Source organism: Nicotiana tabacum, chromosome 15, assembly GCF_000715075.1.
Source record: "Nicotiana tabacum cultivar K326 chromosome 15, ASM71507v2, whole genome shotgun sequence".
NCBI lineage: Eukaryota > Viridiplantae > Streptophyta > Magnoliopsida > Solanales > Solanaceae > Nicotiana > Nicotiana tabacum.
The window spans coordinates 113,459,968-113,479,401 of NC_134094.1; the positions used below are offsets into that span (position 1 = coordinate 113,459,968).

Genomic DNA, 19,434 nt, shown 5'->3' on the forward strand with positions numbered 1-19,434 from the left:
TGTTGTCTGTAATGGATTCGCCTAAAAAAGAGTATTGCCAGGCTTTAAGCAAAATAAAACTTTAAGCTGGTCAACAAAATAAGCTACCAAAAAATAATAATAGACATATTAATGGGTTTTTACTTTTCTTTCTTCTTTGCGATGCTTTGAATATTCTTTTTAACTGATCTTCATGCTTAGTAACAACCAAAGTTACTAAGTAGTTTATATTCCTAGTTGGTCAAATATCAGAGACTTAAATACTACTCAGAAAGTAATTCCTATCATGATTAAAAAGTCAATCCGAGCATGAACAAATATAAATTGTATATTCAAAGAAAAAGACATGGAAATCAAAACGTGGAATGATAGCTCTTTTAAGGAAGTGTTTGCCTATACCATTTGAAAAATGAAAGAATTTATGATTAGAAAAAAATTAAATGACTATTCCTATATATTAGGAAAATAAATTAATGAATATTCCTAGATATTAGGAAAATAGCTAGATGACTATTTTGTCCAGTGTGAACTCTGTTTTAGAAGGGCAAAAAAGACGAACGACATTTCGCTAAGGGTCTTCGTACTTTTAATATAGTATAGATATAGATATATTGACGATTAAATTTTGTTACTTGTCAATGTAATTTTTAAAAAAAAATGATGTATGGTCAGTTTTAATTGAAGTCGTGTTTAAATGACACGGGGGATAAGATTAGTTAATTTTGAACCTCATTGATACATCGTTGAGCAAGCTCTTTGCTATTATTATCGTCACAAGTAGGGGTGTACATATATCGGGTTAGTTCGAATTTTTCAATTATCAAACCAAACTAATTGTGTCGGGTTATTAAATTTAAAGACCAAACCAAACCAATAAAAGTCGGATTTTTTAATCTCGGATTTTCGGGTTATTTTAATTTTTTTTCTTCATAAAGTCTTCATAGTACAAACCATAGAATTTGTTCTCCAAAAATTTCTTTGATCCTAGTAAGACATATTTAGATAAGGTGTTTTTCAAGAAAATAACATAAAATATGAGATAAGCTATGGCACTGTACTAAAATATTCAAGAATAAAGATAATAAAATCGCATAAAATAAATATTATTAATAAGCCATAATAAAAATAAACATAATCTAAAATTATTAAGTTGCTAAAATAAGTTGAGTAACAAGTACTATTTTTACATGACTAAACACTATAAAAAAATAAGTTGTGCATTTTATCTAAACCATGAAAAAATTAAAGAAAATAGATATCCAACACTATTGTCATTCCTAGTATAATTTAATTGAATGTCTTTTATTAGCATTAATATTGACTATAAAACTTATTATAGCATTCAAGAAATATAAGTCCAAGTTTAAAATTATGCGTTAAAAGATAAAATTATAAAATATTTAAGAAATATTTATAAACTACACTACAATAAATATTTTTATGTATTAAATATATTTAAAACTTCTATATATATAATATCGGGTTGGTTTGGTTTCGGTTTGACTTTTTTTAGACCAAACCAATTATGGTCGGATTTTTTTCTCAATACCAAATCAAATCAAACCAAACCATAGTCGGATTTGTTTTCTCGGTTTGATTCGGATTATCAATTTAGTGCGATTTGTCGATTTTCCTTGTATACCCCTGCTCACAAGCATCCACACATATATTGTCCAGTTAAATCAATGTTGAGTTTACACCTAACATGTTGAACACGTTGTTGGACCATATATTATTCCTTATTTTGTTGTTGAGCAACATATATATCTAAAGATCGGACATATATAGTTATGAGATGTTGGAGTCAATAAAATCGAAGAACATAGCGCTAATTAAGTTTGAGAGATAACAAGAGAACAGAGGCTAGGGTTTCAGAGAGATAATTCTTTGCATTAGAAAACTGAATTAATCAGCTAAACTGAAAATACACTATATATACACATGGGGGCAAAATTGTCAAAAAACGTAAATATCTAGCCTTAAGTCGGTGGGCACTGAATTGGACTTAGGTTAGTGGGCTCAGTCTGAATTGGGCTTGAGTCAGCATTAGGCCCAAAAATGAACATGAAGCCCAATATGAACTCTTTCGGATTATATTTCGCAGTCGTGGCAATTTCTCATCATTAGTCTAATTGTTCTCTATAATCTGCGTTTAATCAAACCACATACTGTTACAAGAGCCATAACAAAAGAGTAATCAACATGGGGTTCCACTTCTAGAGTTAGCACATCATCTCCATAGCCAAATCCTAGTGATGACTCTTTTTGTTTTACCTGTAATATATATACACCAAATTAAATTAAACAAAACAAAAAAAAGTTAGTGTAATCTATTTTAAAAATCATACATACTCAAAATGAAATGATATTTTTTTTAAAAAGCTATGTAAATTCTATGGATTAGAGAAGTCAAAGGATCACTAACCTCAGCAAGAACTTGACCAGCACTATGTAAAACTTTAAATGACGATTTTCTGTCAGTTTGTTGAATCTTATAGCAGCTTCCTATAGATATCTCACACCCCAAATTCACATTACATATGACATCTCCTGATCTTGAAAAGTACTTGCAATTTCTTCTCACTTGAAACCATGGTTTCCCTTTAAATCCACCACTTGAATATCCATTCCAACGACCAAATAATCTTAGCTTCTGGGGGTTAAAAAATAAAACAAAGTTCAATTTCCATATTATGGATATCACAGCAAAATACTTAAAAAATAAACTAATTAAAGTTTTTTTTTTTTTTTTTTTACCTCTTTTTTAATGGAGAAGAGAACTTGTCCATAAAGATCCATGAGAAATACTTCATTGCTACTTGTTTCTTGGTAGTTGTCAACTCTGAAAACAATATCACCTTTGGAATTAAAGACAGTACAACCATTCCCATGGAACACTAGGGATTTCATCCATATAGTAAATGTTTCTCTTGTGGACGTCACATAATTTGGAGAGGAAAAAGAAGGAGAATTAGAGTTCTTGAGTGTTTCTGGATGAATTTTGGCCATTGTAATAACAGCTTAAATAAACAAGTTGAAAGGAAGTCTTAATAATTTATGGAGCCTTTTTGGTACTTGTTTCCACCAAAGTACATTGAGTAACTTGAGAAATTGTAAGGGTTTATATAATAATATGATGAAGAAGCTGCCCGTACAAATAGGGGCGCGATGCAATATTATCGTACTTTTGACATTGAACATAAATTTATGTGTAAAAATTCATTAAAATTATAATAAATAATAAATAATAGATGTAAACTCATAATTTTAAAAATATCTTGAGTTTAATGCTATAAACTTTATAGGATAAACTTATAAAGTTTAAATTTTGGATTCGACAAAACAATTAATAGAAGAAACAAGCATGAAAAAGGACATGTTATCCTTTGAACTTTGGAGCAAAAAAAGGAAAGGTAGAAACTTTGACTTATTAGAACATATTTTTGCACGTTTATTATTTGTATTGTGCCCGCAGTTTCCATGGGAAATAAAGTAGAGATAGCACTGTTCAGTACTTCAGTATGTATGCAAGTGGGAGATGGCCTTGTCCCACTTACCAAAAAAAGAAAAGATATAGAACTTTATGTTCATGTTTTTCTCTTGGAGAATTATAATGAAAGGAAATTCAAACATTTTTTTAAATACGGGTTGTAGACTTGTATGCATTCACTTTTTAAATGTTTGGATTCATCCCGGAAAATTCCTCTCAAAGTGCTATTTTAAATATTACTATAATGTACATAAATTACTTTTCGCGGGATATCAGTTTTATGACTCATTACAAATATTCTTTTAGTTTTATAATCTTTTTGTATAGGAGATCGGTAAAAAAAAGGACATAAGAGAGCGGTTAATAAACTACATAAAATATTCTTGTAGGATCATTTTCTCATGGGTGGAAGTATTTCGTGTCAAACCCTCATATTATCAAATGTATCTAAGTACCGTGAACATTTTAAGATTATCCCTAAATTAACCAACGAGCATGCTTGACCCAATGAATCTAATATAAGAAAAAAAATTATTCTACATTTTAGGAATAATAAATGAGTAAGAGATCTTGCATTTACTGTAATAATAGGTGCGAAAATAGGTAAAAATTAAATAAGTTGCTTACGTGGTAAAGGTGATAGTAGTTTGGTTTAGTTTTGATTTGATTAAGAAAGACATACTTTATGTTTAAAAAGCCTAAAAGTTCTTTAAAGTATTTTGTGCCAAAGATGGCCTTAAATTTCAGAGATGCCTTTTGGATAAAACTAAAAGATGAGGATTAGCCGATTGAATAAAGATGACAAATTTGATACAAAGAGCTTAATAGTGTTTTTTATGTAAAAAGTTATGTATTGAAATTTGGCCAATCGTTGTTCCACCTGCCCTGCTGTGATTTTCTTAAATAAATCAAAAAGGAAGGGAGGGGAAACTAGAAGAACTATTATTCTAAGTAAAAAAGAAAGCAATCGAAGACTTTGAACATATGCGCCAAATAAAAAACATTATATTGATGCCATGAGGAAGTATTATCGCTGATTATATTAGTAAATATATAGTAGTCCTTGATTAATTGCTTGATTGCATCATTTGCATGCTTATCACTTGGAGGATGAATTATTAGGTCTAATCATAACCGATAGTGACCAAGTAATAAAGTACGGATTTAAGTTATGTGCACTGACAGTATAAATATTTTTTATACTATTATTATAATTTGATTTATTATAATAAATTCTCACTTAATTTTTCGGAATCATCATGTCAAACTTTCTTTGGTTAAGCAATAACTCACTCATTTTTCGAGTTACCATATCAGACTTAATTATGAATTCTTTTTGTGTACGGTCAATACCGATTCTCAATCATAATGGCCGGTCGAGACAATGACGTTTCAATCGAAGGGTATCCACATGACAAGTTCGGACGAATTCCGAAGTAGGGACGTCGAGTTTCGCGCTATAAACGGCAAAACTCGATATCATTATCGAGCCCGTGTTCGAATCAAACTACGGGGCAACACCGATCGATATGGGGCCCGAATATCGATGCTCCAAGGAAGAACCAAGCTCGAACCAAGACTGGGGGTTCGACCTAACACCGAGCTCGAGCCAGTGCCAAGCTTGCAGACAAGAGCCGTTACAACCGCACCGAGGGAGAGAATCTTAGCGAGAATCAAGGAAGAGACAAACCATCATGGGTCCTCCACTATATGTATTATTTTATTATGTTGTTATAGATAAAGCAGCTATCCTCTACTAAAAAAAGGGAGATAGACTGCAATAGAAAAGAGTTCTCCAAGATACATTAAGATTTCATTGTGCTTGTTTTTCTAATTCATTTCAGTCTTCCCGTCCATCATTCCCATTTTATAGCAAAAATACCTGTATTGTCATTTTGTATCAAAGGGATTCATATACCCTTAGAACCATATCTAAATTTGACGTTATCTGATTTTTCGGGTAAAAAATTTGGCGCCCACCGTGGGGCTAAGGGTAACAGTGATTGTTTGATATAAATCTACAGTACACTCCAGCTTACAACTTCAAAATGGCTCTACCTATCGACCTCGAAGCCGGCCTTCAAGATGAAACCAACAACTTGGTGCCCGGGGCCGGAAGGCTACCTGACGACGGCAACGAGGCTCGAATCTAAGAACCCGAAATTCAAGCCGAAGTACCATTGGATATCAATTCACAAATATCTCTAGAAGCGAATCAGCGTTCTGAACCGGAAAGAAGCATTCAGGGCGGTGCTCGACCCATAGCCCGAGACACCTACAGCACGGGGAAAATCGGGGTCAGCTTGCGTATGATTTTCGAAATGTTACAAGCCCAACAAACAGCGATAGCTCAGTTGCAGAGCCGAACTCATATGCAAAGCGGGCCGAACTCCAATCCGCTTATTCGAGAAGTCACCCCCAGAACAGAGCCCGCCGTAGTGAAATCAAACGAGCAGGAATCGGGGACCGCTCCTGAAATTGCTAAATTGCTCGAGGAACTTCAAAACGAGTCGAAGCCAACGACAAAAAAGTGAAAACATATAACGCTAGGGTCGATCAAATCCCGGGGGCTTCGCCAATGATAAAAGGGCTCGATTCGAAAAAATTCATACAGAAGCCTTTTCCCTCGAGCGCGGCCCCAAAACCAATGCCCAAAAAATTTCGTATGCCTGAAATTCCCAAATATAACGGTACGACCGATCCTAACAAACACGTCACCTCCTACACATGTGCCATCAAAGGCAACGATTTAGAGGATGATGAGATCGAATCCGTGTTGTTGAAAAAGTTCGGAGAGACCCTCGCAAAGGGAGCAATGATCTGGTATCACAACTTACCACCAAATTCCATCGATTCTTTTGCCATGTTAGCAGATTCATTCGTAAAAGCACATGCTGGTGCCATAAAGGTTGCAACAAGAAAATCAGATCTCTTCAAAGTGAAATAAAGGGGTAACGAAATGCTGAGGGAATTCGTATTCCGATTTCAAATGGAACGTATGGACTTGCCACCGGTCGCAGTTGATTGGGCCGTACAAGCTTTCACCTAAGGACTGAACGAGCTAAGTTCGACAGCATCACGTCGGCTGAAACAAAATTTGATCGAGTACCCAGCAATAACTTGGGTAGATGTACATAACCGGTACCAATCAAAAATCAGGGTTGAAGATGATCAATTGGGAGCTCCGTATGGGCCCGCATGTCAGAACCACACAACCACTAAAAATCAGAGGGAAATCAATAGAGAACAAAGGTCGAACAGAGACCGATACCAACCGTACGGCACAGATTGGATGAACAACGATTCAGCACGTGATGTGGTTCGGAACAACCGAAGGACTGATCGAGGACAAAATTCTCGGGGACTTATGAGCAAGAGCGGCTTTGATACATATGCCGATCCTATAGAAGTCCCTCGATTATCAGAGTATAACTTTAACATTGGTACATCCGCCATCGTATCGGCCATCGGACGCATCAAAGACACCAGATGGCCTCGACCCATGCAGACTGATCCTGCCTAAAGGAATCCTAATCAAATGTGCGAATATCACGGAACCCATGGCCACAGAACGGAAGATTGCAGGCAACTAAGAGAGGAAGTGGCCCGCTTATTTAACAAAGGACACCTTCGGGAATTTCTGAGTGATAGGGCGAAAAACTATTTTAGGAACAAGGAATTCGGCAAGCAAAACGAGCCAGAAGAACCGCAACACATCATTCACATGATCATCGGAGGCGTCGATGCCCCTCAGGGACCGATGCTTAAACGCACTAAAACATCGATTGTGAGGGAAAAGCGATCTCGAACTCAAGATTATACACCCATAGGGACTTTGTCCTTCAGTGATGAAGATACAAAGGGAATCATCCAACCCCATAACGATGCACTGGTAATATCCGTACTCATGAATAAAACTTAGATTAAGCGTGTGTTAATTGATCCAGGTAGCTCGGCCAATATCATCAGATCGAGGGTCGTAGAACAGCTCGGCCTGCAAGATCAGGTCGTACCCGCAACTCTGGTTCTAAACGGATTCAATATGGCATGTGAAACCACCAAAGGCGAGATTACCCTACCAATAAACGTGGCCAGAACCATCCAGGAAACAAAGTTTCACATGATCGAAGGTGATATGAATATAACGCCCTTTTTGGAAGGCCGTGGATCCATAGCATGAGAGCCGTACCCTCGACCCTACACCAGGTCCTCAAATTCCCAACATCGGGAGGTATCAAAATAGTGTACGGAGAACAACCGACCGCAAAGGAAATGTTATCCGTTGAAGAAGCAAAATCAATATCCTCGTCTTCGCCGATAAAATGATCAGGTTCAGAAGGAGACACAATCGGAGAGCAGAGCGCCAAATAGCAATCATAGACATCAGCTTCGACCCACTCAGGTAAGCAAAACATTAAAGAAGATGATGACGACCGATGGATCCCTCGATCCTTCGTAACCCCCGATGATTTCGATGCCACCAAATCAACAATTGAGGAACTGGAGCAAATCATACTGATCGAACACTGGCCCGAACGAAAGGTATACCTGGGAACGGGTTTGAGCCCCGAACTCAGGAAGAAACTCATTCAATTTCTTATCAATAACATCGACTATTTTGCCTGGTCCTATTTAGATATAACAGGGATCTCGCCGGGCAAAACAACGCACCAACTAAGCTTGAACCCTAGGTTTAGACCGGTGAAGTAAAAAATAAGGCCCCAGTCCGAGGAAAAGCACGCATTCATAAAGGACGAGGTAACCAAACTTCTCAAGATAGGGTCCATTCGGGAGGTAAAATACCTCGAATGGTTAACCAATGTAGTTGTAGTACCTAAAAAAGGAAACAAACTTAGAATGTGTGTGGACTATAAGGATTTGAACAAAGCATGCCCCAAAGATTTCTTTCCACTGCCCAACATCGATCGCATGATCGATGCCACGGCCGGCCACGAGATCCTCACTTTTCTCGACGCCTATTATGGGTATAATCAAATTCAGATGAACCCAGACGACCGGGAAAAGACTTCATTTGTGACCCGACATGGAACGTATTGTTATAACGTAATGCCCTTCGGGCTAAAAAATGCAGGAGCTACTTATCAACGCCTAGTAAACAGAATGTTCGAAGAACAAATAGGTAAAACAATGGAAGTCTATATTGATGACATGCTAGTTAAGTCCCTGTGCGCAGAGGACCATTTGACCCATTTGCAGGAAACGTTCGAGATTCTGCGGAAATACAACATGAAGCTCAACCCCGAAAAATATGCTTTCGAGGTCGGTTCGGGCAAGTTCCTCGGCTTCATGGTGTTAAATCGAGGAATTGAAATCAACCCCGACAAAATTAAGGCCATCGAAGACATCACCATCATGGACATCGTGAAAGCTGTACAAAGGTTAACGGGAAGAATTGCAGCCTTAGGCCGGTTCATTTCAAGATAATCAGATCGAAGTCACAAATTTTTCTCCCTACTCAAAAAGAAGACCGACTTCGCCTGGACACCGGAATGCCAACAAGCGTTATAGGATTTGAAACGATATCTATCGAGCCCACCACTGCTTCACACTCTAAAAACCGACGAAAAACTATACTTGTACTTGGCGGTATCGGAAGTCGCCGTAAGCAGTGTCCTAGTTTGAGAAGATCAAGGTACGCAATTTCCCGTTTATTACGTAAGTCGGACCTTAAGAGAAGCAGAAACTAGTTATCCGCACTTAGAAAAATTGGCACTTGCGCTGGTAAGCGCCTCTAGAAAGTTAAGGCTGTACTTTCAATGTCACCCCATAAGTGTATTAACCACCTGCCCACTTCGTAATATTTTACATAGGCCCGAAATATCGGGCCGATTGGCCAAATGGGCCATCGAACTCAGTGGGTACGATATCGAATATCAATCCCGTACGGCCATCAAGTCTCAAATTTTGGCAGACTTCATGGCCGACTTCACGCCAACCCTCATACCCGAAGTCGAAAAGGAACTCCTTTTGAAATCGGGTATATTGTCCGGGATATGGATCCTTTTTATGGACGGTGCTTCGAATATAAAGGGGTCCGGGTTAGGCATAGTTTTGAAACCCCCCACGGGTAATATTATTAGGCAAGCTATTAAAACTATCAGATTAACTAACAATGAGGCCGAGTATGAAGCCATGATTGCAGGTCTCGAACTAGCTAGAAACCTAGGAGCAGAAATCATTGAGGCGCATTGTGACTCTTTGCTGGTGGTGAGTCAAGTAAACAAAACCTTCGAATTCCGAGAAGGTAGGATGCAAAGGTATTTAGACAAACTGCTTATCAATTTACACCATTTCAAACAATGGACCCTACGGCATGTTCCACGAGATAGTTCGCTTTTCCCTTGTGATCGACACCTTGGTGCGTTTGAATACGGGCCCTTTAGGAATATCGACCCCTCCAACAATCATGTGAATTACGTGCTGCGACTCTTCTTGCTCATTTTGCCTATTTGAATCTCTGTTCTTGAAGTGGTTTTTAGCCTGATCACTTAAGAATTCTCGAAGATGACCTTCATTGAACAAACAAGCTACCTCCTCCCTCAGCTGTCTGCAATCTTCTGTTCTATGACCAGGGGTGCCATGATATTTGCACATTTGATTAGGATTTTTCTGGGTCGGATCAGTCTGTAGAGGTCGGGGCCACCTGGTATCTTTGATGCGCCCAATGGCCGATACAATAGCTAATGCATCAACGTTGAAGTTGTATTCTAATAGTCGTGGTGCTTCTTTGGGTTCGACATTTCTGTCGAAACCACTCTTACTCATGAGCCCTCGAGAGCTCTATCCTCGATTATTTCTTCTATCAATTCGAACGGGGTTGCATCCAGGCCTGTTATTTCTCCGTTCTCCACCGTATGGCTGATATCGATCTCTGTTTGACTGTGGTCCCCGATCAATATATTTTTTAATTCTGTCGATGGACCTGTTTGGATAATTGGACCCGGAAGGGGCCCCCAACTGGTCATCCTCGACCCTAATCTTTGACTGGTACCGATTATGCACATCGGCCCAGGTTACAGCTGGGTATTCGATCAAGATATGCTTTAACCGTTGTGAGGCTACCGAACTTCGTATGTTTAGGCCTTGAATGAAAGCTTGAACGGCCCAATCATCTGTGACCGGTGGTAGATCCATTCGTTCCATTTGAAAATGAGATACAAATTCTCTTAGCATCTCATTCTCTTTTTCCTATGGTTTCTATTGGCGATACTGATATTGTCTCTTTTTGTCTTCTTGAGCCGAGGGTCTTTTGGAAACAACCTCTCTACTCCCTCGGGGTAGGGGTAAGGTCTGCGTACACACTACCCTCCCCAGACCCCACTAGTGGGATTTCACTGGATCGTTGTTGTTGTTGTATCTCGTTCTCTTTTTGCCTTACCTTGAAAAGGTCTGATTTCCTAGTTTTGACTTTTATGGCTCCGGCGTGTGCTTTTACAAAAGAATCTGCAAGTACGGCAAAAAAGTCGATAAAGTTAGGTGGTAAATTATGATATCATATCATTGCTCCTTTTGACAGGGTCTCCCCGAATTTCTTTAGTAATACAGATTCGATCTCATCATCCTCTAGATCGTTCCCTTTAATTGCACATGTGTAAGATGTGACATACTCGTTGGGGTCAGTCGTTCCGTTATATTTAGGAATCTCGGGCATGCGAAACTTCTTGGTGATCGGTTTGGGAGCTGCGCTCGGGGTGAAAGGCTTTTGTACGAACTTTTTGGAATCCAAACCCTTCAATATTGGTGGTTCCTCTGAGATCTGATCAACCCTGGAGTTATAAGTTTCTACTTACTTGTCGTTTGCCTCAATCCTCTTTTCACCTGACTCTATCCGTTTTGTCAGTTCCTCGAACATCTTTATAATTTCGGGGTTAGTCCCCGATTCTTGTTCATTTGACCTTACTACAGCTGGCCCCATTCTGTGGGTGACTTCTTGGGGTGGACCGGACTCAGGCCTGCCCGGTGCTTGGGTTTGGCTCTGTAACTGAGCTATCGCTACCTGTTGAGCTTGCAACATTTTGAAAATTCATACGCAGGTTGATCCCTTCTTCTCCAACATTTTGGGTATTTCGAACTGCAGATCGAGTTCCACCATGAATGCTTTTTTCGGGGCCAGAATGTTGGTTTGCTTCAATGGCCATATGTGAGTTAACGTCAATTGGATCCATTGCCCGAGTCCCAATGGGGTCAGCGGGTGACCCTTCATCCCCGGGCGCCACGTTGTTATTCTCATCTTGATGGCCAGATTCGTTGTCAATATGTAGGGGCACTAATTGAGAGTTCGTCATTTTTAGCCTGAAATAATAGATACTTCCAAGAGCAAGTGTGAAATAGTGTGTTTTAAAAAAATTTGTATCAAGTAACCATTATTATCCTTAGCCCCACGGTGGGCGCCAAAAATATGTAGTTCTAAGGATACGTGGTATAACTTAATACAAATTGGCAAAGATAAATAAATGAGTATCTAAATTGGTTGTAAAAGAAATGAATACAAACCGAATGAATTAGTTAGCCAAAGCCTTCTAGTTTTATCACTTTCAAATTGAATGAAGAGCAACTAATAGAAGAACAATAAGGCTAAAAATCCCAAAACAGAAGAAAGATAGTTGTTGCTTTATATTCTATGAATCTCAATGAATCTGCCTCTCTTCTACAAATGATAACAACCCTTAATATAGTGGGAAAATCTTATTTTGGATATAATTAAAAATACATAGTGGGAATCCCATGATAGATTAATTAATTAATTTCTCCTTAATTTGCGTTGTGATTTCCATCGAGATTCTCTCCCAATTGCGGCTATAACGGCTTTTTTGTTTTACGGCTTGATCTCGATCTTGGCCGGTCTCTATTTTCCCGATCTCGATTTAGGCTGATCTCGATCTTGATCAGTCTCTAGGTCTCGAGCTCGGTCTTGGCCGATATCGATCTTGATCGGTCTCTGGGGCTTGAGCTCGACAACCTAACTTCGGATCATGGCTCCATATTACAATGATAAATCTAGGACCACCATGTTCCAATCTCGATTAGTCATACGAATGGAAAATTTGATTTTGACCGTATACAAAGTGTACTCCTATATCCAGTGTGTCTACATATGCATCGGTGAATTCTACTAGTAGCAAATATTGAAGCTGGAAGAGAATTTATGGTATCTATGGAATATGGATAATGGAGTAATTTACTGTAGAAATTTTCACAACATTAGTGACTAATCAAATTAAAGGTAACTCCAGTTTAAGCGGTTCCTCAATTGGCTTAAACATTACCAGAAAAATTAAAAGAGTGTTTACCCGAAAAATCGGATAACGTCAAATTTAGATATGGTTCTAACGGTATGCGAATCCATTTGATACAAATGACAATACATGTATTTTTGCTATAAAATGGGAATGATGGACGGGAAGACTGAAATGAATTAGAAAAACAAGCACAATGAAATCTTAATGTATCTTGGATAACTCTTTTCTATTGCAGTCTATCTCCCTTTTTATAGTAGAGGATAGCTGCTTTATCTATAACAATATAATAAAATAATACATATAGTGGAGGACCCATGATGGTTTGTCTCTTCCTTGATTCTCACCAAGATTCTCTCCCTCGGTGCGGTTGTAACGGTTCTTATCTGCGAGCTTGGCACTGGCTCGAGCTCGGTATTAGGTCGAACCCCCAGTCTTGGTTCGAGCTTGGTTATGCCTTGGGGCATCGATATTCGGGGCCCGTATCAATCGGTGTTGCCCCGTAGTTCGATTCGAACACGGGCTCGATAATGATATCGAGTTCTGCCGTTTATAACGCGAAGCTCGACGTCCCTACTTCGGAATTCGTCCGAGCTTGTCATGTGGATACCCTTCGATTGAAACGTCATTGTCTCGACCGGCCATTATGACTGAGAATCGGTTTTGACCGTACACAGATAGTACCCTCGTTTCTCGAAAAGGATGTGGCGAGGAAAGATATGATTTCCCTGCGGCTCGATCAAATTTATGCTGACGTTTCTATCGAACCCGATCTTGACGTATGTGATAGCTATCCCATCGACTCGGTTTTACCGAAGCATTTAATGTGTGTCAGATGGTGGTTGGCCACCGCTGATACCGAACCGTCATGCCTTAGTCTATAAATAGTCTTTCCATACAACCTTTACCACTTTTGCGCCTTCTCTTCTTCCAAACTTTCTTATCTATCCTCTCTATTTCGCTGCTACGGGGCCATCCATACTAGAATTTTGATGCTGTCTATTTCTTCACCTTCCTTTGCACTCTTTCCTTTCATATCAATGGCGAAAACTTCCAAAACCGTACCTCAGAAGGAGAAAGCTTCTTCCTCATGACCGTCTGATGATAAGGCGCTGGTGGAGCCGTTAGTTCACGACTATTTTCCTGGCCCGTGCACTTTGAAGACTGATTTTAAGGTGGAGAATCCTTCCTCCGTTCCGGGTCGATGTGAACACGTATCGATGTATACGTGCTCCATAACGGAGGATCACCTCGAGGCCGTCCGAAAAGACTGCAACTGGGGTTCCGAGGTCGTGCTGCAAATTCCATCTTTCGATGAGAGTGTTACCACTTACGTGGAGGGTTTTTTAAGTGTTTATACTTATCCCTTCACACTAGGACCCGTCGACCCGGTGATTATTAATTTCTGCAAAAGGTATCAAGTCACCCTTGGCCAAATTCATCCCTCTCTATGGCGTATAGTGATCTTGTTGCGTTTCTTCTCTATCAAAGCCGGGGGGTTGGATTTTTCTCTGAACCACCTCATACGACTGTATCGGCCTCAGATATTTCGAGGACTAATCAGACTCTATCGTCGGGCATCGAAGGCTTTGATGTTGAGCATCGATGAAGACAAGGATCGGGGTTGGATGGGTCGTTATATTCGAGTGAGGACCCGTGATCTCATTCCGGAGGAGAAGATGTCGTTCCCTGAAGAATGGAATTTTGAACGTATGTGATTTTTGTTCACTTTTCATGTCCCTTTCCGATTTTTTCTGATGTCCTTCCCTGATGTTCAGCTGCCCCTTGGATACCACAAGCGGTGCCTGACCTCGAGGACTGGGTTCGGAAGTTAGCCTCGAGATGGGAGGCCAAGAACCATGGTGAGGTTTGCTTTTTGTTTCCTTCGAAGTATTCTTTGCATTATATTCGTTACCGATTTCCTTTTGTGCAGGCGTAACCAGGGATGCCGCCTTGAGGCCTTCGAGCGGTGAAGAAGGAAACAAGTCCCAAGTCCCTAAACAGGGGGAAGATAAGAAGCGAAGAGCTTCCTGTCGGTCAGAGGACCCCAAGCCCAAAACTCGAAGGGTGAGGAGAAAAGTAATTGCCCTTTCGATTGACTCGGTCCATCGACTGAGAGAAGAAGAAGAAGAAGAAGAAGAAAATAGCTCATCGGCTTTGGTAGTCCGATCTACGGAGGCCATCGAGGTTGCCAGAGCTCCGAGCCGATGGCGGCTATGGCTGCCGGGGTTATTTCCGAAGACCTGAGTCTCGACCGGAGTACTTCGAGTGATTTGCTCAGGGCTATGACAATGGGTCATTCGCCTTTTCTTCCATCTTTTTCTGAGGAGGCGTTGAAGTAAGCTCGAGAGTTGAAGGCTCCCGATATCGCCGAAGGCTCTGGTGCAGGGGATCCTTTTAGGGATTGTTTTACTGGAGTTGACGATGGTTCTGATATTGGTGACGCTTCTCTTTTATTAGAGGAGGCTCAGCGTTTCATTACTCGGGTAATGATTCTTCCATACTTGGTTTCTTTGTTCTTTTCCATACTTGACTCGTATTTCTTACTATGCAGGCCACTAGTAGGTTTCGAGCCGATCTTAGCCAATGTGAGGCCGAGCTTCGGAAGGTCTTAGGCGAGAGAGATGCCCTGCGGCTTCTTTGCAGCCAAAAGGACGAGGCTATAAAGGACCTCCAAGCGGATTTGGCTAAGGTCCGTGAAGAAGGGGTCAAGCTCGATAAGCAGGTGAGCCTCGTTCTGTTAAAGTATGGGTCTGACTCAACCGTGGAAGTTAACCCTTCATTATCTTAGTTGCAGCAAAAGATCGAAAAGATCGGGTTACTTCGAGAAGAAGTCGATCAAATCCGAGCTGAATGCAATCGGTAGAAGGAGACCCTCGACCGCCTGGCAGCGAAACAAGAAACCATCATAACAAAATTATTATCGGCCGACGTTCAACTTCGAAGTGCCAAGCAAAAGGGGTCGGTTCAATCTAAGAAGATCGAGGAGCTTGAAACACGACTTGCTGAGGCTAAGGCGGAGGTTGAGACGTCGAAAGTCTTGGCGGATAAGTCCATTGCTATATATCGGGCTGATGCTGAGGCTGCTCAGATGGAGGCCCGGGAAGCGGCGAAGACCGCCGATACTCGAGCTCATTGGGTTGCCGAACTTGCCAAGTGTAGGTCTTGGATGGAGACCCTCGAGGAGATACACACTCGAGGTTTCGACCTTACCGAGGATGTAAAAAAGGCAAAAGAGCTCGAAGCAAAAGCCGAAGCCTTGGCCTCTGATGATGATGATGGTAGCAAAAGCGGATCTGAGGACGGGGAAGAGCTCGATCAGGAAGCTTAATTTCTAATTCTTCATGTTTGCAATTTAATCACGTAGGCAATTTTTGTATATATATGTATAACGAGGTCGACTTGTTTTTGTTTTGTGAAGACTTTTGATTGAATGTTGACCTTGTAATCTCTCTGATCTATCAGATTTGTAGCCCCTGGGTTTGCTTGTTGAGTCGATGATTCAAACTTTGAAGGAACATAATCCGTAGGTGTAATGTACAGGTTGAGTTAATGTAAACTCAGAGTAAGAGTAGCTTATTAGCCGTTGAGTGAATGTTTTGAACTTGAAATATTGTAGCCCATAGGCGTAATGGTCGGGTGGGTGCTTGTTCGAACTCGGAATGACAATAGCCCGTAGGCTTAATAGTCAAGTGAATGTTTCGAACTCGAGATAGTGTGGCCTGTAGGCGCAATGGTCGAGTGAGTGTTTGCTCGAACTCGAAATAAAGATAGCCCGTAGGCTTAGTCGAGTGAATGATTCGAACTCGAAGTAATGTGGCCCGTAGGCGCAATGGTCGAGTGAGTGTTTGCTCGGACTCGAAATAACAGTAGCTCGTAGGCTTAATAGTCGAGTGAATGATTCGAACTCGAAGTAATGTAAGTAGCACGTAGGCGTAATGGTCGAGTGAATGTTTCGAACTCGAGATAATATGGGCCGTAGGCGCAATGGTCGAGTGAATGTTTCGAACTCGAGATAATGTGGCCCGTAGGCGCAATGGTCGAGTGAGTGTTTGCTCGAACTCGAAATAAAGAGAGCCCGTAGGCTTAGTCAAGTGAATGATTCGAACTCGAAGTAATGTAAGTAGCCCGTAGGCTTAATATTCGAGTGATTATTTCGAACTCGGAATGAAAGTAGCCCGTAGGCTCAATTCTGGTTGCACAATAAATCTCAAGTCATTGCACATGTGTTTATGTTTGGGCCAATCTATATGAGCATGGTTCATTTTGACCATTTAGCTCTTACAATTTTTCCCGTTGGAACCCTATTGTTGTGAGATGACTTTCTTGCATCTGAACTCGATGTATTTGAGGGCCCTGATGCCCCCCCCCCCTCCGGTATTCGAGGTCGGTTGGAAAGAGGCCTCGGATATTGTCAAAAGTGCAGCACGATCGATGGTTGCCTTATTAAAAACCTTGCCGAAAAACCCATTTGGGAGAAAATCGGTCTAAGGAAAAAAGAGTGCAACGCGTTCTTTTAAGAGAAAGATCTTCTTCAGCTCTTGTTCGGACTTCTGCATGGGTCAGTTAGATAAATATGGAAAGGTCGTACCTTAGCAGTAGTATCGTTTTAGATGTGATACATTCCAACTGCTTGATAGTTGTTTGTCGTTTATGATGCCGAGCCTGTATGATCTTTTTCCCATGCTCTCGAGCACCTGGTATGGTCCTTCCCAATTTGGTCCTAATTTTCCTTCGTTTGGATTCCGAGTATTGATGGTGACTTTTCTTAATACTAGGTCCCCGGGCTTGAAATAGTGAAGTTTAGTTCTTGGATTATAATACCTTTCGATTCGTTGCTTTTGGGCGGCCAATCGGATGGGGGCAGCTTCTCGTCCTTCGTCCGATAATTCAAGGCTGGTGTTCATAGCCTCGTTATTTGATTCTTCTGTCATGAATCAAAATCTGGGACTAGGTTCACTGACTTCGACTGGTATTAATGCTTCGGAACCATATACTAAGGAGAATGGGGTCTCCCCCATACTGGATTTTGACGTTGTTCGGTATGCCCAAAGGACTTCGGGCAGGATTTCTTTCCATTTTCCCTTTGCGTCGTTCAATCTCTTCTTCAGGTTTTGAAGAATAGTCTTGTTCGTTGATTCGGCCTGACCGTTCCTACTGGGGTGGTATGGTGTTGATAATATCCTCCTTATTTTGTGATCTTCGAAGAATTTTGTGATTTTGCTGCCAACGAATTGCTTCCCATTGTCACACACTATTTCACCGGGTATCCCGAATCGGCATATGATATGATCCCAAATAAAGTCTATAACTTCTTTCTCTCTTATTTTCTCGAACGCCTGCTCTTCAGCCCATTTAGAAAAATAGTCAATCATAAATAAAATAAATTTGGCTTTACCTGGGGTCGATGGCAGAGGGCCGACGATGTCCATTCCCCATTTCATGAATGGCCATGGGGATAGGACCGAGTGAAGTTGCTCTCCGGGTTGATGGATCATTGGCGAAACCTTTGACATTTGTCACATTTACGAACAAATTCTTTCGCATCCTTGCCCATATCGATCCAATAATACCCAGATCTGATCACTTTTCGAACTAATATGTCGGCACCGGAGTGATTGGCCCAAGTGCCCTCGTGTACTTCCCGGAGGATGTAATTGGTATCTCCCAGACCCACGCATACCGCCATCGGTCCATCAAATGTTCTTTGATATAGTGTTCCGTATGCAACCAACGTGAATCGAGCAACTTTAGTCTGTAGGGCCCTGGAATATTTAGGGTCTGAAGGGAGCTTTCCATTTCTTAAGTATTCAATATACTTGTTTCCCCAATCCCAAGTTAAGCTAGTAGAATTTATTTCGGCGTGCCCATCTTCGATTACCGATCTTGAAAGTTGAACGTATTTTGATTGATCCAGGTAGCTCGGCCAATATTATTCGATCGAGGGTCGTAGAACAGCTCGGCCTAGAAGATCAAATTGTGCCCGCAGCTAGAGTACTTAACGGTTTCAACATGGCAAGCGAAACCACCAAAGGTGAAATTACTTTGCCAGTAAACGTGGCCGGGACCATCTAAGAAACAAAGTTCCATGTGATCGAGGGTGCTATGAGGTACAACGCCCTGCTCGAAAGGCCTTGGATCCATAACATGAAGGCAGTACCCTCGACCCTTCACCATGTTTTGAAGTTCCCGACATCGGAGGGAGTCAAAATAGTGTACGGGGAGCAACCCGCCGCCAAGGAGATATTTGCAGTCGATGAAGTGGTACCGGTGTCGACACTCTCATCAATGAAGGGATCAGATTCGAAGGAAAAACAGGTGGCCAAATAACAACCACAGACACCGGCCTCGACCCAATTGCATGAGAAAGGGATCAACGAGGACGACGACTATTGGATCCCTCGATCTTTCATAATTCCCGATGACTCTGACGCCACCAAGTCAATGGTCGAAGATCTAGAACAAGTCACACTAGCCAAGCAACAACCCTAACGAAAGGTATATCTGGGCACGGGGCTAAACTCCGAGCTCAGGAAAAAACTTATTCATTTCCTTAAAGCTAACATGGATTACTTTGCTTGGTCCCACCTCGATATGACAGGGATCCCACAAGAAATTACCACTCAGAAACTAAGTCTGGACCCTAAATTCCGCCCGGTAAAGCAAAAAAGAAGGCCCCAGTCCGAGGTCAAACATGCCTTCATCAAG

At 40.9% G+C, this 19,434-nt stretch overlaps 1 protein-coding gene across 1 annotated transcript; it reads right to left on the reverse strand.

The window, feature by feature from the left end:
* Nucleotides 1-1,969: 1,969 nt before the first annotated feature.
* LOC107805118 (protein LURP-one-related 11-like) lies at nucleotides 1,970-3,086 on the reverse strand. Its single transcript, XM_016629108.2, has 3 exons — nucleotides 2,737-3,086; nucleotides 2,405-2,632; nucleotides 1,970-2,253 (listed from the first exon to the last, which is right to left on the reverse strand). Exons 1-3 carry the CDS (start codon nucleotides 2,986-2,988, stop codon nucleotides 2,119-2,121), a joined length of 615 nt encoding a protein of 204 aa, XP_016484594.1. The 5' UTR covers nucleotides 2,989-3,086; the 3' UTR covers nucleotides 1,970-2,118.
* Between the last annotated feature and the right edge of the window lie 16,348 nt (nucleotides 3,087-19,434).